Source organism: Anomaloglossus baeobatrachus, chromosome 2, assembly GCF_048569485.1.
Source record: "Anomaloglossus baeobatrachus isolate aAnoBae1 chromosome 2, aAnoBae1.hap1, whole genome shotgun sequence".
In the NCBI taxonomy this organism is placed as follows: Eukaryota; Metazoa; Chordata; class Amphibia; order Anura; family Aromobatidae; genus Anomaloglossus; species Anomaloglossus baeobatrachus.
In genome coordinates, this window is record NC_134354.1 from 498796928 (window position 1) to 498815701 (window position 18774).

At 42.6% G+C, this 18774-nt stretch overlaps 1 protein-coding gene across 11 annotated transcripts in view; it reads right to left on the reverse strand.

The window, feature by feature from the left end:
* DMD (dystrophin) overlaps positions 1-18774 on the reverse strand; it is a 4177531-nt gene that overhangs the window by 23365 nt on the left and 4135392 nt on the right. For all 11 annotated transcript variants that reach the window (XM_075336500.1, XM_075336497.1, XM_075336505.1 and 8 more), the window contains 3 exons: positions 13353-13511; positions 11865-12108; positions 4391-4514 (listed from right to left, as the gene is read on the reverse strand). In XM_075336500.1, the coding sequence (XP_075192615.1) occupies positions 4391-4514; positions 11865-12108; positions 13353-13511 (527 nt within the window). The remainder of the gene's footprint in view (positions 1-4390; positions 4515-11864; positions 12109-13352; positions 13512-18774) is intronic.

Here is an 18774-nt window from a genome sequence, read left to right on the forward strand (position 1 = left end):
TCCGGAAGTTGACGTGACATCACCGGACATCAGAGGTCACTGCAGCCTGGGTCATGTCATGGGGGATGAGCAGACAGAGATAGTGCCACTTGCAGGCAGAATGGACAACAGAAGGTATTTAGAAAAAGCCTTCTGACAAAACTTTACATCGATGTGGCCATTATGCTTTGTAGTGGACCACCCCTTTAAGGCTTACCATGTCTTAAAGCTCTTTGGATTTCTGTAGGTCAACAGTGTTTTGAACGTTAAAATACAGCCATAATATGGTCATGTGAAGCCAGCCAAATGGTAACAAATCTCACACTTTAGATGCTGCCCACTTAGGCCATGTGCCCACGGACAAAAGATCGTGCGGATTTTTCTGCAGCAAAATCTGCAGTATCTCCCAGAAAATCACACAAAAACCATTGGTGCGATTTTTGTGCGGATTTTAACGCAAAATTTGGTGCAAATTTGGTGCCTATTTTAACCATTGGATTTGGTGGAAAAATATGCACAAAAAAGCAGGAAAACCACCCTGTGGGAACAGACCTGCGGATTTGTTGCGGATTTTTGACTTCACATTCACTTGCATGGGCTAAATATGCAGGTAAATCCGCAGCAATAATTGACATGCTGCAGATTTTTTTCCGCAGGCAAATCTGCACTATTTCCGCAGCGGAAAAAAAACACAGCATGGGCACAAGACTTCAAAAATGCCATAGATATGGCTGGAGACTCACTGTACTACGGATTTTCAAGAAATCCGCAAAAAAAAACAAGACAAATTCCGCGATAAATCCGCAGCTTGGGCAATAGGCCTTAAGCATGAGGTTTAGACCTTATTTTGTAAATTAAATCAACTTTGAATACCTACTCATTTCAATTTTTGGGAAAGATGTCTCCACAATAGCTTAATCATAAACATAAATGCAACTGACAAAAAGATTTTACTTGTAGTTTCAGTTTTCAATTAAAGAAGCACTCCCATCAAAATTTTTATTTTCTTAATATATTGCAATCATCATATCATCAAGCACTGTGTACTTACAAGTGCTCATTTTGCCTATCTACCCAGTTAATTCTCCTCTTTTCTCTGCTCTATGGAGAAACAAGAAGTGACTTTTCCTTGCACAAGTTGTCACCCTCTTCAACTCCTGACCCAGATGCTCCCCCCTCCCCCTGCCATTGACTTTGGCCGTGATGACTCATGCAGGGAAAAGAGACTTACTGTTTCCACATAGCGCTTAGAAGGATTCAGCTTGTCTGTTTGTAATCATGTGACATCATAGACGGAATGAAAAAGTGAAGAATTAACTGGGTAAAAGGGCTAAATAAGCAATTGTATGTACTATATAAAATGATGACTGTAAAATATTAAAGGAGGATAACATTTTTGATAGGAATGTTTCTTTAACGCCACATCTCTACAGTGGAGAAAATTTTATTTGCTCAGCCTATAGGTAGACGTGCTTCATATTTATGTAAGGAACCACTGGAGTACAACACAGATGACTGCATATGTGGCTAAGCACACTCATATTAAGATATAAAACATTTCGACAAGCATGCATTATTGTCTTTACTTACATGGGAAATCGATGCTCTGTGAAGGCCAGGGATAATATTGGAGATGACTTTGTTTGCATATTTTTCACACTCTAAATACATTTCTTGTTGCCATAGAAATAATGATCTCTGCTATTGATTATAGGCATTACCACAGGGAAATGCTGCAGTAAGGACATAATCATTTGTTTAAGGATTATTGTTTCCAGTATGAAAGAGGGAAAAACGGCTATTTGTTTTGAGACTGCAAAAGTCAAGTTTGTAAAGGTTATAGGGAAGATGTATAAATGAGGTTGGTGCAGCCAACACATTGTACCCCATATATATAGAATATAGTTCTATTAGTAACATCAGATACAAGTGAATATAATTTGTACTCTGTTTCTAGCTTTTGTTATTCTGTATATATAATAGGCGTTGGCATCTTGTATAAAGTGCTGTCAACAGCCAGATGGCCCACAGATACTGGACAATCTTAACAGTGATTGACTTCTATATGTCATTTTCTATGCAAGCTTTGTGACATAGGAAAAGTTGATAATGCAGTCAGGAGGGACTCTGGCTTCCCCCATTGTGAAAAATGCAGTTTAATTCAACTTCTTAAGGACATGAGTATTTTTTACCATTTGGCACTTCCAATTTTTCCTCCCGTTGTTCCAAGTGACATAACTTTTTTTTGTCAACACAGCCATTTAGGATTTTGTTTTTTGCATGATGAGTTGTACTTTTGAATGCCCCCATTCATTTTACCATGTAGTATACTGTAAATAATTCCAAGTTGGATAAACAGGTGAAAACAACACGAATCTGACATTGCTTTCTTGGTTTTGTTTTTATGACTTTCACTCGGTGGTAAAAATTACTTTGCATTACAATTTTCCAGGTCTGTAAGGCGATACTAAAGTTATAATTTTTATTTTTTTTATACTTGTAACTTTTTTTTTTATGTCCATTTAGCTGAATGATGATTTGATTTTATTAATACTATTTTAGGTACATGACAATTTTACCACTTTTTAGTGTATTTTTTGAGAAAGGTCTGGTAGCTGCAATTACAGGCAGATGCTTGCTATGCAACTCACCTGGCATCTGCCTGGTATGAAGCGGACTCCGCTCCTGAGCCTGCTTGATATAGCCCCTTGCATCCGGTGATAAAAATGAATGTTATAAATTATTAAAGTATTAAACTATAGACAGTTTAAGGTGACATACGTTAATATATTAATATTGAACACATTAAAAACGATAGTATACCTTTCCTGATATTGGCTTTATGCTGTGTTCACATTTGCATAAAACTCTTTACTTCTTGTTTAAGTAATAGACACTATGACAGAGTGCATTTGAGTGCTACTAAGTACGGTGTATATAAGAGGTAGTGTCAGCACAGATTCTTGGCCTAAATAGTTCCAGTACAGACCTAGCAAAGACCACTATCATTTATAAGTGGAATTAGGAAGAAAAGAGTTTGTATCCAGGTCCTGCAAAAATGTTCTTCAAAATATAAACTTCCATAAAAACATTACATTTTCTTGGTATAGGCAAAACATAATTAAAATGTAGAGCACTGGCCTATGCGTTTCGAGCCTGAACTGCCTCTTAGTCATAGCAATAAAAAATGTGCATACAAAGCTGATATACCAACAAGAACAAGCTATCCAACACCGGATGTCCTTTACCATAATTGTAGCGAGACACACCTTAGTATACACAACTGAGCATATTTACATATATTTAGCCACATGGACAAAATAGGCAAAAAAGACCCCCAAGTCATATGGACCAAAGTCAAATGTTTAAAAAAAAAAAAATCAAAAAAAAATCCACATTTGGCATATTCAAACAAACACATCAACATGCATTGCAATATGACGAAAGTATGAAAAAAACACAACAAAAAAATGACAAAAACCCAACAAGAAGCGAAAAAAAAGTCTAATAATTTAACCAAGATGTCACTAACACCAACACGCCATATCACAATGACTATCGAGAGGAGGAAAAAAATTAATAGACTTGTCTGGTCCTCTAGTCTGGTCTTTGTGGAGGCCAGGTCAGGGCAATCACTTCTATATCTGGCATCTTCAGCTCAGCATCCCGGGTGCCACAGAGGCAAGAGGTATCTAGGATGCTTGAGGCAGAAGTGATGACAATCCTGGTCCAGCTGTTACAGAGAACCGGATGGGATGGTGGACCAGGACACCACAAGACCATAGAGCGTTAAGAACTTTTCAGTATGTGATTGATACTATTGTCTAACTAGAGCCTGGTACTTCGCAAACATACTTAAGTAAAACTACTGAATACTATGTATTTTCTTGACGTTTGTGGACAATAAATATCCACATTACAGATACACACTAAGGTTTGTCCACTGAGGACATTTCCCTTTACAAATCGAGCACTCTTACAACTGATTGTCCATCTGATGCTCGACGACCAGCTATTCGTCATGGGTCAGGCTGCAGAAAACGGTTCCAATCAACTGCAATTACAAATTAGAAACCAACCCCATAATCGCAATTTCTCCACTGTAACTGCGGCTCTCTGACGTGCATCTGTGGGCTTTCGTAGTGCTCAGTTGAATTTATGTGCTCTACGATGTCCACATGCTGTAAAAGTACATTTGGAAAAGTTTGGTCCTGACATTAAGGCAACATAATTAGTTACTATGAAAGATACTGCAACCTTTAATTAAAAACATTCCTTTTTGATACCAACTTGTATGTATTCCTTTAATCCACTGGAAATATTACCATATAAAAAACCTGACTCGATGTGATAAATGTTTCAGGAACCTTTTTGCTAGTGATAAGTATTTTTCTGTAGCTAAAATTCTTACCCATGGTTTCAGATGTTTGGCTGCCAACTACACGAAGCAACATGGGCTGGTTGCTCTCTGATCTCTGCAGCGAGGGAGTAGGAGAGGAAAATGTTGTACCATTGACCTTTGCCTCAGCTTGCGGCTAAAACACAAGAAAAACGGAAATAAAGGTTTGTGCTTGCAGGAATCTACAGTCAAATAATCAATGATTTTGAGACTAAACAATGAGTGTCAAATACAACACATGTCACGATTGCATCTCTTTAGTGAGTACACGCTGCTCGGAGAAGAAAAGCCTGGATGGAGGTAAGTGATTAGCTGGAATTTCCCCTCCGCCACTAATAGAGCATCCCATTGCCGGCTGCTGTTTAGTACTGCAGTAGTTGCTCTTCGGTAAGACCAGACACCATTGATTTCATACAAATTAGGCCCTGTTATAGTCTGGCTAATAGTAATTTACAATCCAGTAGAATCCTGATTTTTTTTATGGTCACAAATAAGCACAAAAATGCAGATCATACACTTTATTTCATCACAAACACTTATTTACCTGACCTCTCTGTTAGGGGTGGATTACCCAATGTTACATTCTGATTATATATTAAACTAAACATTGGCCTGTCCAGTCAGGTAAATTCAGGTAGTCATACGATCACACAACCGCAAAGTAATGTCCTATATCACAACATTTCATTTCTTTTTCTGAAAATTAGAAGACTAGCTTAGCGGTAAAATGTAAGAACCACCTTTATATCATTGAATATTGAGAGATAAACTGCAGTTAGAGCAAATTGAAGTTTTTTCTCCTTTGTTTTTATGTGTTGGTGTGATCATTCATGTCCCACCCATTATACAGCTTCCATTACCAGTTACAGGAACATGCCTATTTACATGACAGGTTGTCCTGATAAAAAAAAAATAAATCAGTTTTCATGTCAGCATAAAACACTGCCTTCCCCTGATGAAGCTGCTGTAGCAGCGAAACACGTGGGGTTTGTATCCACCTTACTTGCCACTATGGGAACCTGCATTATGGACCTGGTTTGTGACAATACCTTTATGCTGCTATCCACAACCCAATGATGCAGCCCTTTGTTTTGGCTACAACATTTGGTTTTGACTGGTCTTCTTGTATTCTTTATTACCAATTATATATTATACTTGATGTATTATATGTAGACCAGCTGTAGTTTTGCCGGCCAGTTTTTGCATGTATCTGTTCATTATAACACTTGGGTTATTGTCTCGCCATGTAAAATGCCCTAAACTTTATAAATACATTACTTGTTTGGTACTAATTGTGGTTATGACTGAAGGATATTTACACTACACGATTTTGCGTCATTAAACAACTGACAAATATTTACTAAATCGGTGGCCTTTTTAGAACCTGTTTACATAGGTAGACCGCTCTTAAAGGGACTCTGTCAGCAGGTTTCTGCAATGTAACCTTAAGACTGCATGCTGCAATAGTTAAAACAGTTAAGGCCACGTCACACTAAGCAACATCGCTAGCAACATCGCTGCTAAGGAACAACTTTTGTGACATAACAGCGATGTTGCTAGTGATGTTGCTGTGTGTGAAATCCAGCAACAACCTGGCCCCTGCTGTGAGGTCGTTGGTTGTTGCCGAATGTCCTGGGCCATTTTTTAGTTGTTGCTCTCCCGCTGTGAAGCGCACATCGCTGTGTGTGACCGCGACAGAGCAACAACTAAATGTGCAGGCAGCAGGGAGCCGGCTTCTGCGGACGCTGGTAACCACGGTAAACATCGGGTAACCAAGAAGCCCTTACCTTGGTTACCCGATATTTACCTTCGTTACCAGCGTCCGACACTCTCACGCTGTCAGTGCCGGCTCCCTGCTCTCTGCACACGTAGCCACAGTACACATCGGGTAATTACATCGGGTTTACACAGGAAGATGTGCTGCAGAGAATGATGCTCGTGTGCTGCACAACTAGACAATCAAGCATTTGGCTCATTTGTCAGATGATTGGCAGTCTGCTTCGACCGCACAATTATTGTGAAAGGAGTGTCCCTAGGAATACTCTATCATGGTAACCTTTGAGTGTAAATCGACAATAAATTTTAGCCACATTTAGGGCCTTGTTAACATACATTTATACATACAGATAGCTGACCTATTTATCGCCAATCAGGCCACAATTATTGTGTGTAAATGCCATTTGATCAATTGAAATCTGCTTCATCTGCCAAAAAAAACCTGATCCAATGTGCTTATAAATATGTTGGCCAAACACAATGATTGTAGCATGTAAACAGCACCTGAAGGATATTTGAAAGACATCTCCCATAAAAGAGATAGAAAAGATATATTTTATGCTGATTAAATCAAGGATCAGATCTGCTGATGTAAATAGCTAAGGCTGGGATCAGACAAGTGCATGAAAAATCGTCTGTTTTTCAACCAGAAAATAACTAACTGATGATTTTTCCATCCGTATTGTCAACTAAATACAATGCATTTTTTTACATCCATATGGCATCCGGTTTTTGGAAGCAGTCTTGTCATGCTTGTGAGGGGCTGAGCTGGGCTACGGATTTATGGGTAAGCAGCCATAGTCATTTCTCCATGTGATCCCACTACTTTTACTCAGAGTGCGCACGATATTGCGGAGTCCTCTAGAGATTTCAGAGTGGGTTTAATTTGCTCTGTTATAGCTTAGTGTGGAGGTCTAATATTTAACAGGGATATAGGGTGCTGCTGGACTGTTAGGGTATGTGCGCACGTTGCGTAAATTCATGCAGTTACGCTGCGCTTTGCAGCGCAGCGTAACTGCATGCGTCCTGCGTCCCCTGCACAGTCTATGGAGATTGTGCAGGGGCCGTGCGCACGTGGCGTCTCAGAGCGCAGCGCTTCGGCTACTGCCGAAGCGCTGCGCAAAAAGAAGTGACATGTCACTTCTTTCCTGCGCTTTGCCGGCAGCTCCTGCTCTGTCTATGGCAGGAGCTGCAGGCAGAGCACATGGAATCGGCGCTCACTACGGACATTTCTGCAGCGATCTAAAGCGCACGTGTGATCTTCAGATCGCTGCAGAAATTTCTGCAGGCTAGTACGCAACGTGCGCACATAGCCTTACTGCTCAGTTATTGTACTCCTCTCCTCACTTGCGGTGGGTTTATTTTAATCTGTTTCCCCCTTGCTTTACATACCTACTATCAGCACATCTATTTGCACTAATTTTTCTTGTGTATTTTTTGTATGAACCTTTACTACAATCTTTATAAAATAACTTTGTCTAACAAAGATAACAATTTTTAGCCTTAAAACTCAGCATGCATATCAGAATGTTGGCTCAACCCGTCAATAGTGGTGCTTTGACCAACATTACTGTAATTTGGATGCAGGCCTATGAATGGCTCTGAAATCTGTGTGTGTAATCCGAGCTTTTGTCAGCTGAGTGTGTGTAGCTCTGGACATATAGGAAAAATACAAGATGTAGATCATATGAGAATTAAATTTTCCAAATAGTTTACTTCTCTATGTAAATTGTGAAATTATGCTTAGACACCTAGCATTATCCCTACTGTAAAAATCTAACAATACCTAAAGAACAATTGTTTAATTGACATCTTCACCTAAGAACTTCATAATGTATATCCACACAAAAAAACAGCGCTGGTGAGCCCTGAAGGACACTACATTAACGATACAAAGGCACTATTTAGTGCAGGGGTCGGGAACCTATGGCTCGCGAGCCAGATATGGCTCTTTTGATGGCCGTATCTGGCTCGCAGACAGGGCTCCTACCTGTCTATGGGAAGGATCAGGGCCGGCGCCAGCACCCGGCAAACCCGGTCAGCTGCCGGGGGGGCCCACTCGCGGTGGCAGGAGTGGCGCACCGCTACTCAGGGGGGCCCGGTGGCCGCGCTGTCACCGCCCCCCGCCGAGGATCGAGCTTTCAATTGCATCGGCATCGCAGGTGCCGATACAATTGAGAGCAATGATGAGGGAGTGAGCGGCGCGCTCTCTCTCTTATCATTCTCCCCGCTGTGACTGTCGGCGTTCTTCTGACAGCTCTGCAGCGAGCGCGGTGACATCATCACTGCGCGCCTGCTGAGAGGTCAGAGCGAGCGACAGCAATGGACGATGCGCCGAGGAGACCGGATCAGCGGGGGAACGAGAAGTGAGCCGCCCCTCTACTGACACTGGGCTCCCCTGACTCACAGGCCGGCCACTACACAGCGGCACTAGTACACATAGAGGCCCGGCAGCCGCTCTGCGTCTATGTGTAGTGCTGCTGTGTAGTGGCCGAACTGTGAGTCAGGGGAGCCCAGTGTCAGTAGAGGGGCCCCTGACCTGGAGAGGCCACCAGCCATGTCTGAGCTGCAGGAGTGCTAGTCCTGACCTGCACAGCAGACGGAATCTCCATCCTGCAGGACCTGCGATGATGTCACGCCCATGTGACTGTGTGGGAGGAGACACAGGAGGCCGGGCAGAAAGCAAGATACTGAATCCTGAAAGAGATTTGGACACATGATGACTGGTAATAAGAAAAGAGGGGACATGAGGGTGAGGGGGGCTGCAGGGTGAGGGGCATATGAGGGCTGCAGACTGTGACAGAAGGATGTGAAGGGGTGCAGAGTGTTTGAGAGGGGTAAGTTGGGGTACAGGCAGGGTGAGATATGTGAGCAGGGTGTGTGAGATATGGGGGTGTATTGTGTGTGATATGGGGGGTGCAGGCTGTATGGGAAGCAGGGTATCTGACATATGGGGGTGTAGTGTGTGAGATCTGGGGGGTGCAGGCTGTATGGGAAGCAGTGTGTGTGTGGGATATGGGGGGTGCAGGCCGTATGGGGAGCAGTGTGTGTGTGTGTGTGTGATATGGGGGGTGCAGGCTGTATGGGAAGCAGTGTGTGAGAGATATGGGGGTGTAGGCTGTATGGGAAGCAGGGTGTGTGAGATATGGGGGTGTAGTGTGTGTGATATGGGGGTGCAGGCTGTATGGGGAGCAGGGTATGCGACATATGGGGGTGTAGTGTGTGGGATATGGGGGGTGCAGGCTGTATGGGGAGCAGTGTGTGTGTGAGATATGGGGGGTGCAGGCTGTATGGGGAGCAGTGTGTGTGTGGGATACGGGGGGTGCAGGCCGTATGGGGAGCAGTGTGTGTGTGTGTGTGTGATATGGGGGGTGCAGGCTGTATGGGAAGCAGGGTGTGAGAGATATGGGGGTGTAGGCTGTATGGGAAGAAGGGTGTGTGAGATATGGGGGTGTAGTGTGTGTGATATGGGGGTGCAGGCTGTATGGGGAGCAGGGTATGCGACATATGGGGGTGTAGTGTGTGGGATATGGGGGGTGCAGGCTGTATGGGGAGCAGTGTGTGTGTGTGATATGGGGGGTGCAGGCTGTATGGGAAGCAGTGTGTGTGTGTGGGATATAAGGGGTGCAGGCTGTATGGGGAGCAGTGTGTGTGTGTGTGTGTGTGTGATATGGGGGGTGCAGGCTGTATGGGAAGCAGGGTGTCTGGGCCACTGACAGATACAATTGCTCCAGCGGTCACTTAGTACACAAAGGAGTGTTCCTCTCTGCTGCACTAAGCCACCGCTGGACCTAAACAATAATTCGCTGTAAAATAATAAAATAGATAATTGACATAACTGACAATGCGTTGTGTGACATGTCCAATATTCCAGCTTCTTTCTTCTGCGAATGCCTCAAAGCTGGCATTCTCTCAACATCAGGTGGGAAGAATGCCAGCTTCCTGTCATGCGCAGGAAAAAGAAGAAGCCAGACTGCTGGACTGATGTCATGCATCGCAAGTTCACAATGTAAGTTATTTATTTGATTTTTTTACTGCTAATTACCATTGTTTCAGTCCAGTTGTGGCTTTATACAGCAGGGAGGAGCATTCCTTGCTGTACTAAGTGAACATTGGAGCGATTGATCTGTCAATGGCCCTTTAAACATATTGTACGGCTCTCGCGGAATTATATTTCAAAATATGTGGCGTTTACGGCTCTCTTAGCCAAAAAGGTTCCTGACCCCTGATTTAGTGTCACCTTTCAACTATTTGCTCTGTTAACTAAACAAGGGGCTGGTGAGACGTCTTTGGCTTTACCCAGAAAGAAACGAGATAGGATGATGAAACTTTACATTTATTCCACATACTCTCCACTGATGTCAGCACACTTCTTACATTGGTATTCAAAGTTCTGTAAGCCTAGCTAAAAGAAAGATTTCGGTTGTGCCTCAAACCAGGCATCCTTAGCAGCCATGGCATCAAATATGGTGTGAAATTTGGTACCCTTGAGGTGTTTCTTCAGGTTTGGAAATAGATAGTCGGAGGGAGCTAGATCTGGTGAATAAGGTGGGTGGTCAACCAGCTGGAAGCCCAGCTCTGACAGTATTGCCACGGTCGCTTGTGCAGTGTGAGCGGAGGAGTTGCCTTGCAGGAACAAGATTCATTTGAACAGCTTGACGTGCCTTTTGGCCTTCAGAGCTGCCTTCAATTGGTTCAAAAGTTTAATGTAATACTTTGCATTGATGGTGGAACCCTTTTGAAGGTAGTCCACCAGCAGCACGTCCTCCTTATCCTAGAACACAGACACCATCACCTTAGTGGCTGATTTTTACACCCTGAACTTCTTTGGACGAGAAGAACCAATGTGCCTCCACTCTTTACTGCTCCTTGTTTTCAGGGTCATACAAATAAATCCAGGGCTCATCCATAGTGACCAGTCAATCCAGGAAGTTCTTATCAGTCTGAAAATGCTGACAAATGGACCGGGAAGTTTTCACTCGCATGCTTCTCTGATCTATTGTCTAACATTTCGGGACCCACTTTGCAGATAGCTTCCTCATATCCAAATGTTCATGGATAATGACACAAACACGTTCATGGAAAATCCCCATGATGTCTGCTATTACTTTAGCTGAAATGCGTCGATTCTCCAGTATGAGATCGTGCACAGCATCGACGATCTCCGGAACTACCACCACTCTTGGTCGTCCAGGACGTTCCTCATCATTGGCGCTGAAGTGGCCATATTCAAATTTGGCAACCCAGTTCTTAACTGTGGAATATGAAGGGCATTGAACTCCCAATGTCTGCTACATATCACCATGAATATCCTTTGAGGACTTTCCTTGCAAAACCAAGAATTTTATCCCTCTTCTGTTCTCAGTTGCTGTAAATATCGCATTAGACGCCGCCATTTTGTTTTCCCGCGTGCATAGAACACTGTTGCCATAAGCAACAAACACATTTTGAAAACATATATTAGACATATAAGGCTTTCATGTGATGTAACATTTGTTACCATAGAAACAAAAAAGATCACAAAGCCAAAGACTTATCAGCAGCCCTTTGTACAACTAAAAGTATCCTTCATACTACAACCTTAATAAGGATTTAGAGGAAGTCAACCATCATCAGTCTTAAAGTAATTTCTCCAGGAAAATTAATGAAGGTGCATGCTATGAAGCAATTCATTCATTTGTAGACCACCTTGGTGCTGTTATTGACATACCTGCTCTAGCAACTGTCTAAGCCGATGTAATTGTGATTCCAGTTGCTTGTTGTGATCTTCCAGTATCTGCATTCTGGCTTCCAGACGTCCTTTGTGCTGGCGCAGTAACTTGGCTTCGGCTATGAGTTCTGCATCTCGTGGACTCTGTGGGGAGGCTGGCATCATTTCTGGAGGGGAAGGTAGTGGGGACAATCCCTTATGGTCATGCTGCTCCTTCAGTCTATCATATTCAGACTGTAAATTTCTGATTTTCAACAAAGAAGGAAAACAGAAAGAATGGTACAAGTTGTCAATTATAGATGAATGGACGTAGTAGATATATTTTTATTTATTTGACAGCTTTCCTACATAACTACCATAAGTATCAACAAAAAGATTTCACACATGATCAATTCATTAGTGCACTGAGGCCCTGATTCATTAAAACTGATGTTTAAAGTCTTAATGAAGGGAGCACAGGAGCAAGATCAACATTCATTAAGAGGGTGTACGAAAGGCTGGTGCACATTTATGGTGTAATTTATGCCACTTTTGTGGGTACATTATTTGCCAGACAGGCGTGGTCATAAAATCTTTCTGCCTATCTCCACAGATTTTGAATGAGCTTGCAAAGGCTTGCGTGAAAATGCCAAAGATCGTACAAATTTGAGAGATTTCAAGTAGTTTTAGGACATAATTCTAATAACTCCTTAAAGAATAAGAGCCTAAATATTTAGAGCATCAATGTACTTAAGAATGATTCATGGGGTATTAACATTAGATAGATCTGGGTCACTAGACAAATACCTTCTTGTCAAATGATTATCTATCAAATACCCCAACCAAGATGAAGTCCAAGCATACTTTCAGACCTACCAAAAAAAGGTACTAATCCTTTAGTTTGAGGGGACTGTTTGGTCTTCCCGATTAGTACTTGTAATCAACTGAAGCCTTTCATTGCATGAAATTAGTGAAGCTTGGTTTCATGGTACTAACTTAGAACCAAGAGACTATTCAGAGACTAGGAAGACCATCTGGTTGGTGTGGATGCCCTAACAACATGGGATTTAGGTAATGGTAGAGGCCTTTTAGGCTTAAAGCATTAATGCTAGTGGTCCTCCGACAATCTATTGGAGCCAGCAGACCCTTCTCAGGCAAATAATATTTGGAGATCTGTTCCGGTAACGAGTCTTTGTTTTGTTTCTTGCAATCTTCATTGAAAGAAATGACAGTTGGCACTAAACAAACCCAATCCATCTATTTCAGGCTGCTGCTTAGCAGGTTCAATTATGCAGTCTGATTTCTGCTTCATTTAACATAGAAAATTGTCTGAAAGACTCCTCTGTAATTGTTTTAGGAGTATAATAAGAAAATGTTTCCCAAAGTTACAGTTACTCCATAAACCTTTGGCTGTAACTAGTCATTGTAATACAATTCTGTCTTTAAAGCTCTTCTATCCTAACACAACAGGGAACTTCCACATCCAGATATGCCGGATAATATACACACCTGTTTTCTTCTTCCAAGTCAGCGAGGATCCGTTCAAGCTCCCCTCGTTCTTCACTCTCCAAGGAGATAAGTATTTGGGCAGGGCTCCGGGGCTGACTTAGTGGGGACTCTTGGTTCAAGCTTTGGCAGTAGTGCTGGATAAGCAAATGCTCATCATCTCTGTGAAACACATAAGAATTAATACTCTTCCTTGACATTTGGCAAAGCGATATAAGGCACACTAAAGAAAAGAACATTTACAATCTCTGTCCTCAAGCTTTGGAAGGAAACGGAGAGGGGAACCAAGACGAGGACTGAAATGCTTATATCTCCACAAGCAAAAGGTCATTTCAGAGCTAATAAAATGAACTATGAATGAATCTGTTATTACAGAAATGATTTACCGATGACTGGTTATTGGTGGATAATCTCGTTATATCCTAGTTAACATATAAATAAAGATGCAGTGCACTATCGGAGGAATACTACACGGGTGAGCACTTCAAGATAACTCAGCAACTTGGTTTTAATTGTGTAATAATAAAGCACAAATCATTATTTAGGTACCAGGCAACTATTTATCTTCCTCAGGCATAATTATTGTATTTGCATTAGCAGTAATCTATAGCGAGATGGAGCAATATGTCAATATCTATTAGTCTTTTATCACCTTCCAAATCTGTCCTATGAACAGGCAGGCATGGGAAATTAATCTAAATCACTAAGGCACAGGAATACGAAAAAGAAAACTTCAAAGAAGCAGCAAACACGAAAGGATAGAATCTATAATGAAATATGAACAAGCCGGACTTTTACAATTCATGCATGTTTAACCAACATTATTTCTTCCTTGGATGCACATCCCACCTTATAAAGCACTTGTTAAAAAAAAAAAAAGTCTCAAAAAGTCACAAACTTACTTTTGCCTTACTAACTAGTGGATTTGCCACTAGATTTTGCAATACATATGGCGTATGTTATTGAAATAGATCCCTTAAACCTGGTGAGGCTGTTGTACTTTAATAATATATGGAAGAATAGCCACATAATCCTGACATTTACATCTGTATTTTAGGAGTCCAACTAGAGGCTATGCTCATTTTAATATAAAAGACGAGAAAAATGTTTGGAAATGATTATACAGCTATTCTGGCATGACTTTTCAAAGTAAGTATACTAGCCTTGTCAAGTCCAAGAAGCTACTTAAAAGGGGTTGTCTGGGACTTTTATATTAATCACCTATCCTTAGAATAGGTCATAAATATCTGATCGGTGGGAATACAACTACGGCACCCACACCCATCAGCTGTTACAGATGCCACAGTGGCCAAGTGTGCTCAGTTGTGGAGGTGCACAACAGAGTTTAATCAACCGCAATAGTGGCCACGACCAGATACTGCACATACGCCCCGTATTGAATCAAATAAGGCCGTGTGCACACGCTGCTGTTTTTGATGCATTTTTTTTTCAAAATCTGCATGCCTCTTCTGAAGCCAGCAAAGTATATGAGATTTCTGAAGTGCTATGCCAACGTTGCGGGGTTTTTTTCAGTGCAGATGTGATGTAGATTTTTGTGCAGAAAAAATCTGCAGCATGTCAATTGTTGGGGCGTTCTTTCCTGGAGTTTTTTTTAGGCCTTGTAGCCATTGACTTCACTAAATAAAAAAAAAAAAAAAAAAAAAAAAGAATAGGAAAAAAATGCACCAAAACCGGATGCGTTTTTTAGTGCGTTTTTCTGCCAGATGGTGCAGATGTGTTGCAGAAAATTTCTGCATCAAATCTGCAGAGTGTGCACATATCCTCAGGGACAGATGTGCAGCACCAAACCATGGTCACTGTACAGTTGGCAGAGCTATACAGCTAGGAGACTAAGCACACCCGGGCTGCTGCTGGAAAAGGTAACGGCTGATCGTCAGGGATGTCGCACATCAACCAATCAGATCTTGATTACCTATTCTAAGAATGGGAAATAAATAAAAAAAAATGCCGTGCAACAACTTTAATCATGTATACATTCTGTACTGTAAAATCTGCTGACAGATCTGTTCACATGTAATATATTTGAACCAATACCACTTTCCTGATTGGTCCATTTATACTAATATATACAGTAAACCCATACTACACTCCCTTGCAAAACTCTATCACCATCCATTGAAATACCTTGTCCCTTTAAATGCTGGGGCAACTTAAGTATACAAACAGTCCAAATGTTTGGTGAAAGATGCTAGATACTGATTGATTTACCAAAAATGGTGATGGGATAGTCTTTTGTGTACAGTATTCTCACCTTGGACCTTTATCCACTAGACTGGTCATTAGTGTCTGATGGTTCCAGAGATACAACCCGAATCTTTTTCTAAAGGTCCAGTCACACTAAGCAACTTACCAGCGATCCCAACAACGATAGGGATCGCTGGTAAGTTGCTAGGAGGTTGCTGGTGAGATGTCACACTGCGACGCTCCAGCGATCCCACCAGCAACCTGACCTGGCAGGGATCTCTGGAGCGTCGCTACACGAGTTGCTGGTGAGCTCACCAGCAACCAGTGACCAGTCCCCAGCGCCGCAAGGAAGATGCTGCGCTTGGTAACTAAGGTAAATATCGGGTAACCAACCCGATATTTACCTTGGTTACCAGTGCACGGAGCTACACGTGCAGAGAGCAGGGAGCAGCGCACAATGCTTAGCGCTGGCTCCCTGCTCTCCTAGTTACAGCACACATCGGGTTAATTACCCGATGTGTGCTGCAGCTAAATGTGCACAGAGCAGGGAGCAGCGCACACTGCTTAGCGCTGGCTCCTTGCTCTCCTAGCTACAGCACACATCGGGTTAATTAACCCGATGTGTGCTGTAGCTACATGTGCACAGAGCAGGAGCCGGCACTGGCAGCAAGAGGGGAGGCTGGTAACAAAGGTAAATATCGGGTAACCAAGGACAGGGCTTCTTGGTTACCCGATGTTTACATTGGTTACCAGCCTCCGCAGAAGCCGGCTCCTGCTGCCTGCACATTTAGTTGTTGCTCTGTCGCTGTCACACACAGCGATGTGTGCTTCACAGCGGGACAGCAACAACTAAAAAATGGCCCAGGACATTCAGCAACAACCAGCGACCTCACAGCAGGGGCCAGGTTGTTGCTGGATGTCACACACAGCAACATCGCTAGCAACGTCACAAAAGTTGTTCGTTAGCAGCGATGTTGCTAGCGATGTTGCTTAGTGTGACGGGGCCTTTAGGCTCAGTTCACACGCTGCGTTTTTTTGACTCTGCGTTTTTTGCAGCTAAAAAACACACAAAAACGAACCCGTGGCCAAAAAACGCGGCAAAAAACGCATGCGTTTTTGGCTGCGTTTTGCTGCGTTTTTGATCTCTGCGTTTTGTTGCGTTTTTCCAATGCATTGTATGGGGGGAAAACGCAGAAAAACGCAGGAAAGAATTGACATGTCCATTTTTGCTTTTAAGCTCAAAAACGCAGCTTAAAAAAAAAGTTGTGTGCGGACAGCAAAAATGAAAACGCATAGACTTTGCTGGGGAAGCAAAGTCATGCAGTTTTGAGGCCAAAAACGCACCCGAAAAACGCGCAAAAACGCCGCGAAAAACGCATTGTGTGAACTTACCCTTACTCTTAGAAGGGGGATTCCCATCACTCTTCTGGTGGCCACCATAAATGAATAGGTGGATGGGCAAGTGCAGCTCTCTCCATTCACTTCTTTGAGTGTTGCAAAAAGGGCCAAGAAGGCCACAGACCCTCATTCCAAATAAAGATGTGGGTCTCAAAAGGTGGGACCCCCACCTATCAGACATTTATTGCATATTCTGTTAGGTAAATGAGATAAAGGACTGGTTTATATAGGTTTTACACATGGAAGTAAGGGAGCGAGATCCTTTGGGGCTGGGCAATTTTATGACAATAGACATGTCATCTTTAGGGAATGAAAGATGTCTCAAACATCGGCATATCTCATAAGATAAGGAAAATCAACCGTAGCCAACACCTGCTTACTGCAAATGTAATTATGATACAAAGGCCCAGACAATGGGTCATGTCAGTATTATTCACACCCAGTATATTATATATGTCTGGGGAGACTTCAGAGCTGCATTTGATCAAACGTTATATAGAACTGAGAAAAATGCATGAGGGAACAGTGCTGTACCTATTGTGCTCCACTGTACCCAAAGCATTACAAAGATTGGCTAATGACTGGTCCATGCAGCCTTTATCTATTCCCCCATTTTTTGGAGATGGCTGGACCGTTGTTGTAAATAAGCACTTTAACCTGGTATAACCCCCACCACCTCACTCCATTGTAGATTGTTAGCTCTTATGAGCAGGTTTGTCTATATTTTTGCTTTAATTATTGTATCTTTTAGAACTGTTACTTACGTTAGAAAAAAAGTTCATTATTATGGTCGCTTCTCCAATTTCTTAGACGCCAATTTGGAATTTACAAGAAGCTGTGGCATGCATAGAAGATGGTGGGGCTCATGGCAAAAATAAAAATAGGGCCTCCATTATGGGATAGCTCACATGCAAAATCTGTTTCATACATTGATAAGACATGGTTTGGTAGCACACACATGGATATCTGCTGGATCCATTTAGATAAAACGGAAATGCTACAAATCTACAGTGCTTTATGTCTCCCTTGTGGTATGATCATGTGTACTGGATTTACTGTTGAAAATTTGTGCAAATTTTTATGTGCAGAAATTTTCAAGAGATGCGTCTAAAATAATAATTTAAAAAACCCAAAACACTATATATTCTTTGGTCACAAGTTATATAGCCATTGAACTGAGAAAAACAGATGAAGTAACAGTATGGAGGCACAGAAGGGGTTATTAACCCCTTCACGACCTTTGACGGATACATCCGTCATGGTGCCCTTGTACGTAAAGACTCATGACTGATAGATCCGTCATGGCGAAATCGTGGCCCCGGAGCCCCGGTGACCGCGATCGGTACTCAAAAACTGTAGAATCAGGAAGGAGAGGACCTGTACCTGAACCCAGGAGGGGTGGTGTCTCCTCCCCGAACCTACGGAAGCTGTGATTGGCTGACGAACACAGCTCAGCCAATCACAGCCAGTGTAATGTTTCAACCATTGAAAATGGTTGAAACATTGAGATCCAGCTATGATCAGTGGAGCTGTAGCACGGATCATTGGCTGGAGCTGGTTGACCTTTGCTGCACCCTCCCCCAGCTCTGACTGGAGAGATCGGCCTTGTGACCGATCTCTCCAATCACCGTGGATCTGAGGCCGGTGATCTATAGGTAATCGCTCTCCTCAGCTTGTCCGTCTGTGGAAGCTGAGGAGAACGATCCCTGCGGGTGACTATCGGTAAGTAACTGCCCCCGATCCTCCGCTGTTCTCGATCATCCACCGCCGCAGCCACGGCTTCAGATCATCCGCCGCCCTCCATCTGCTTCGCTGCTCCGCC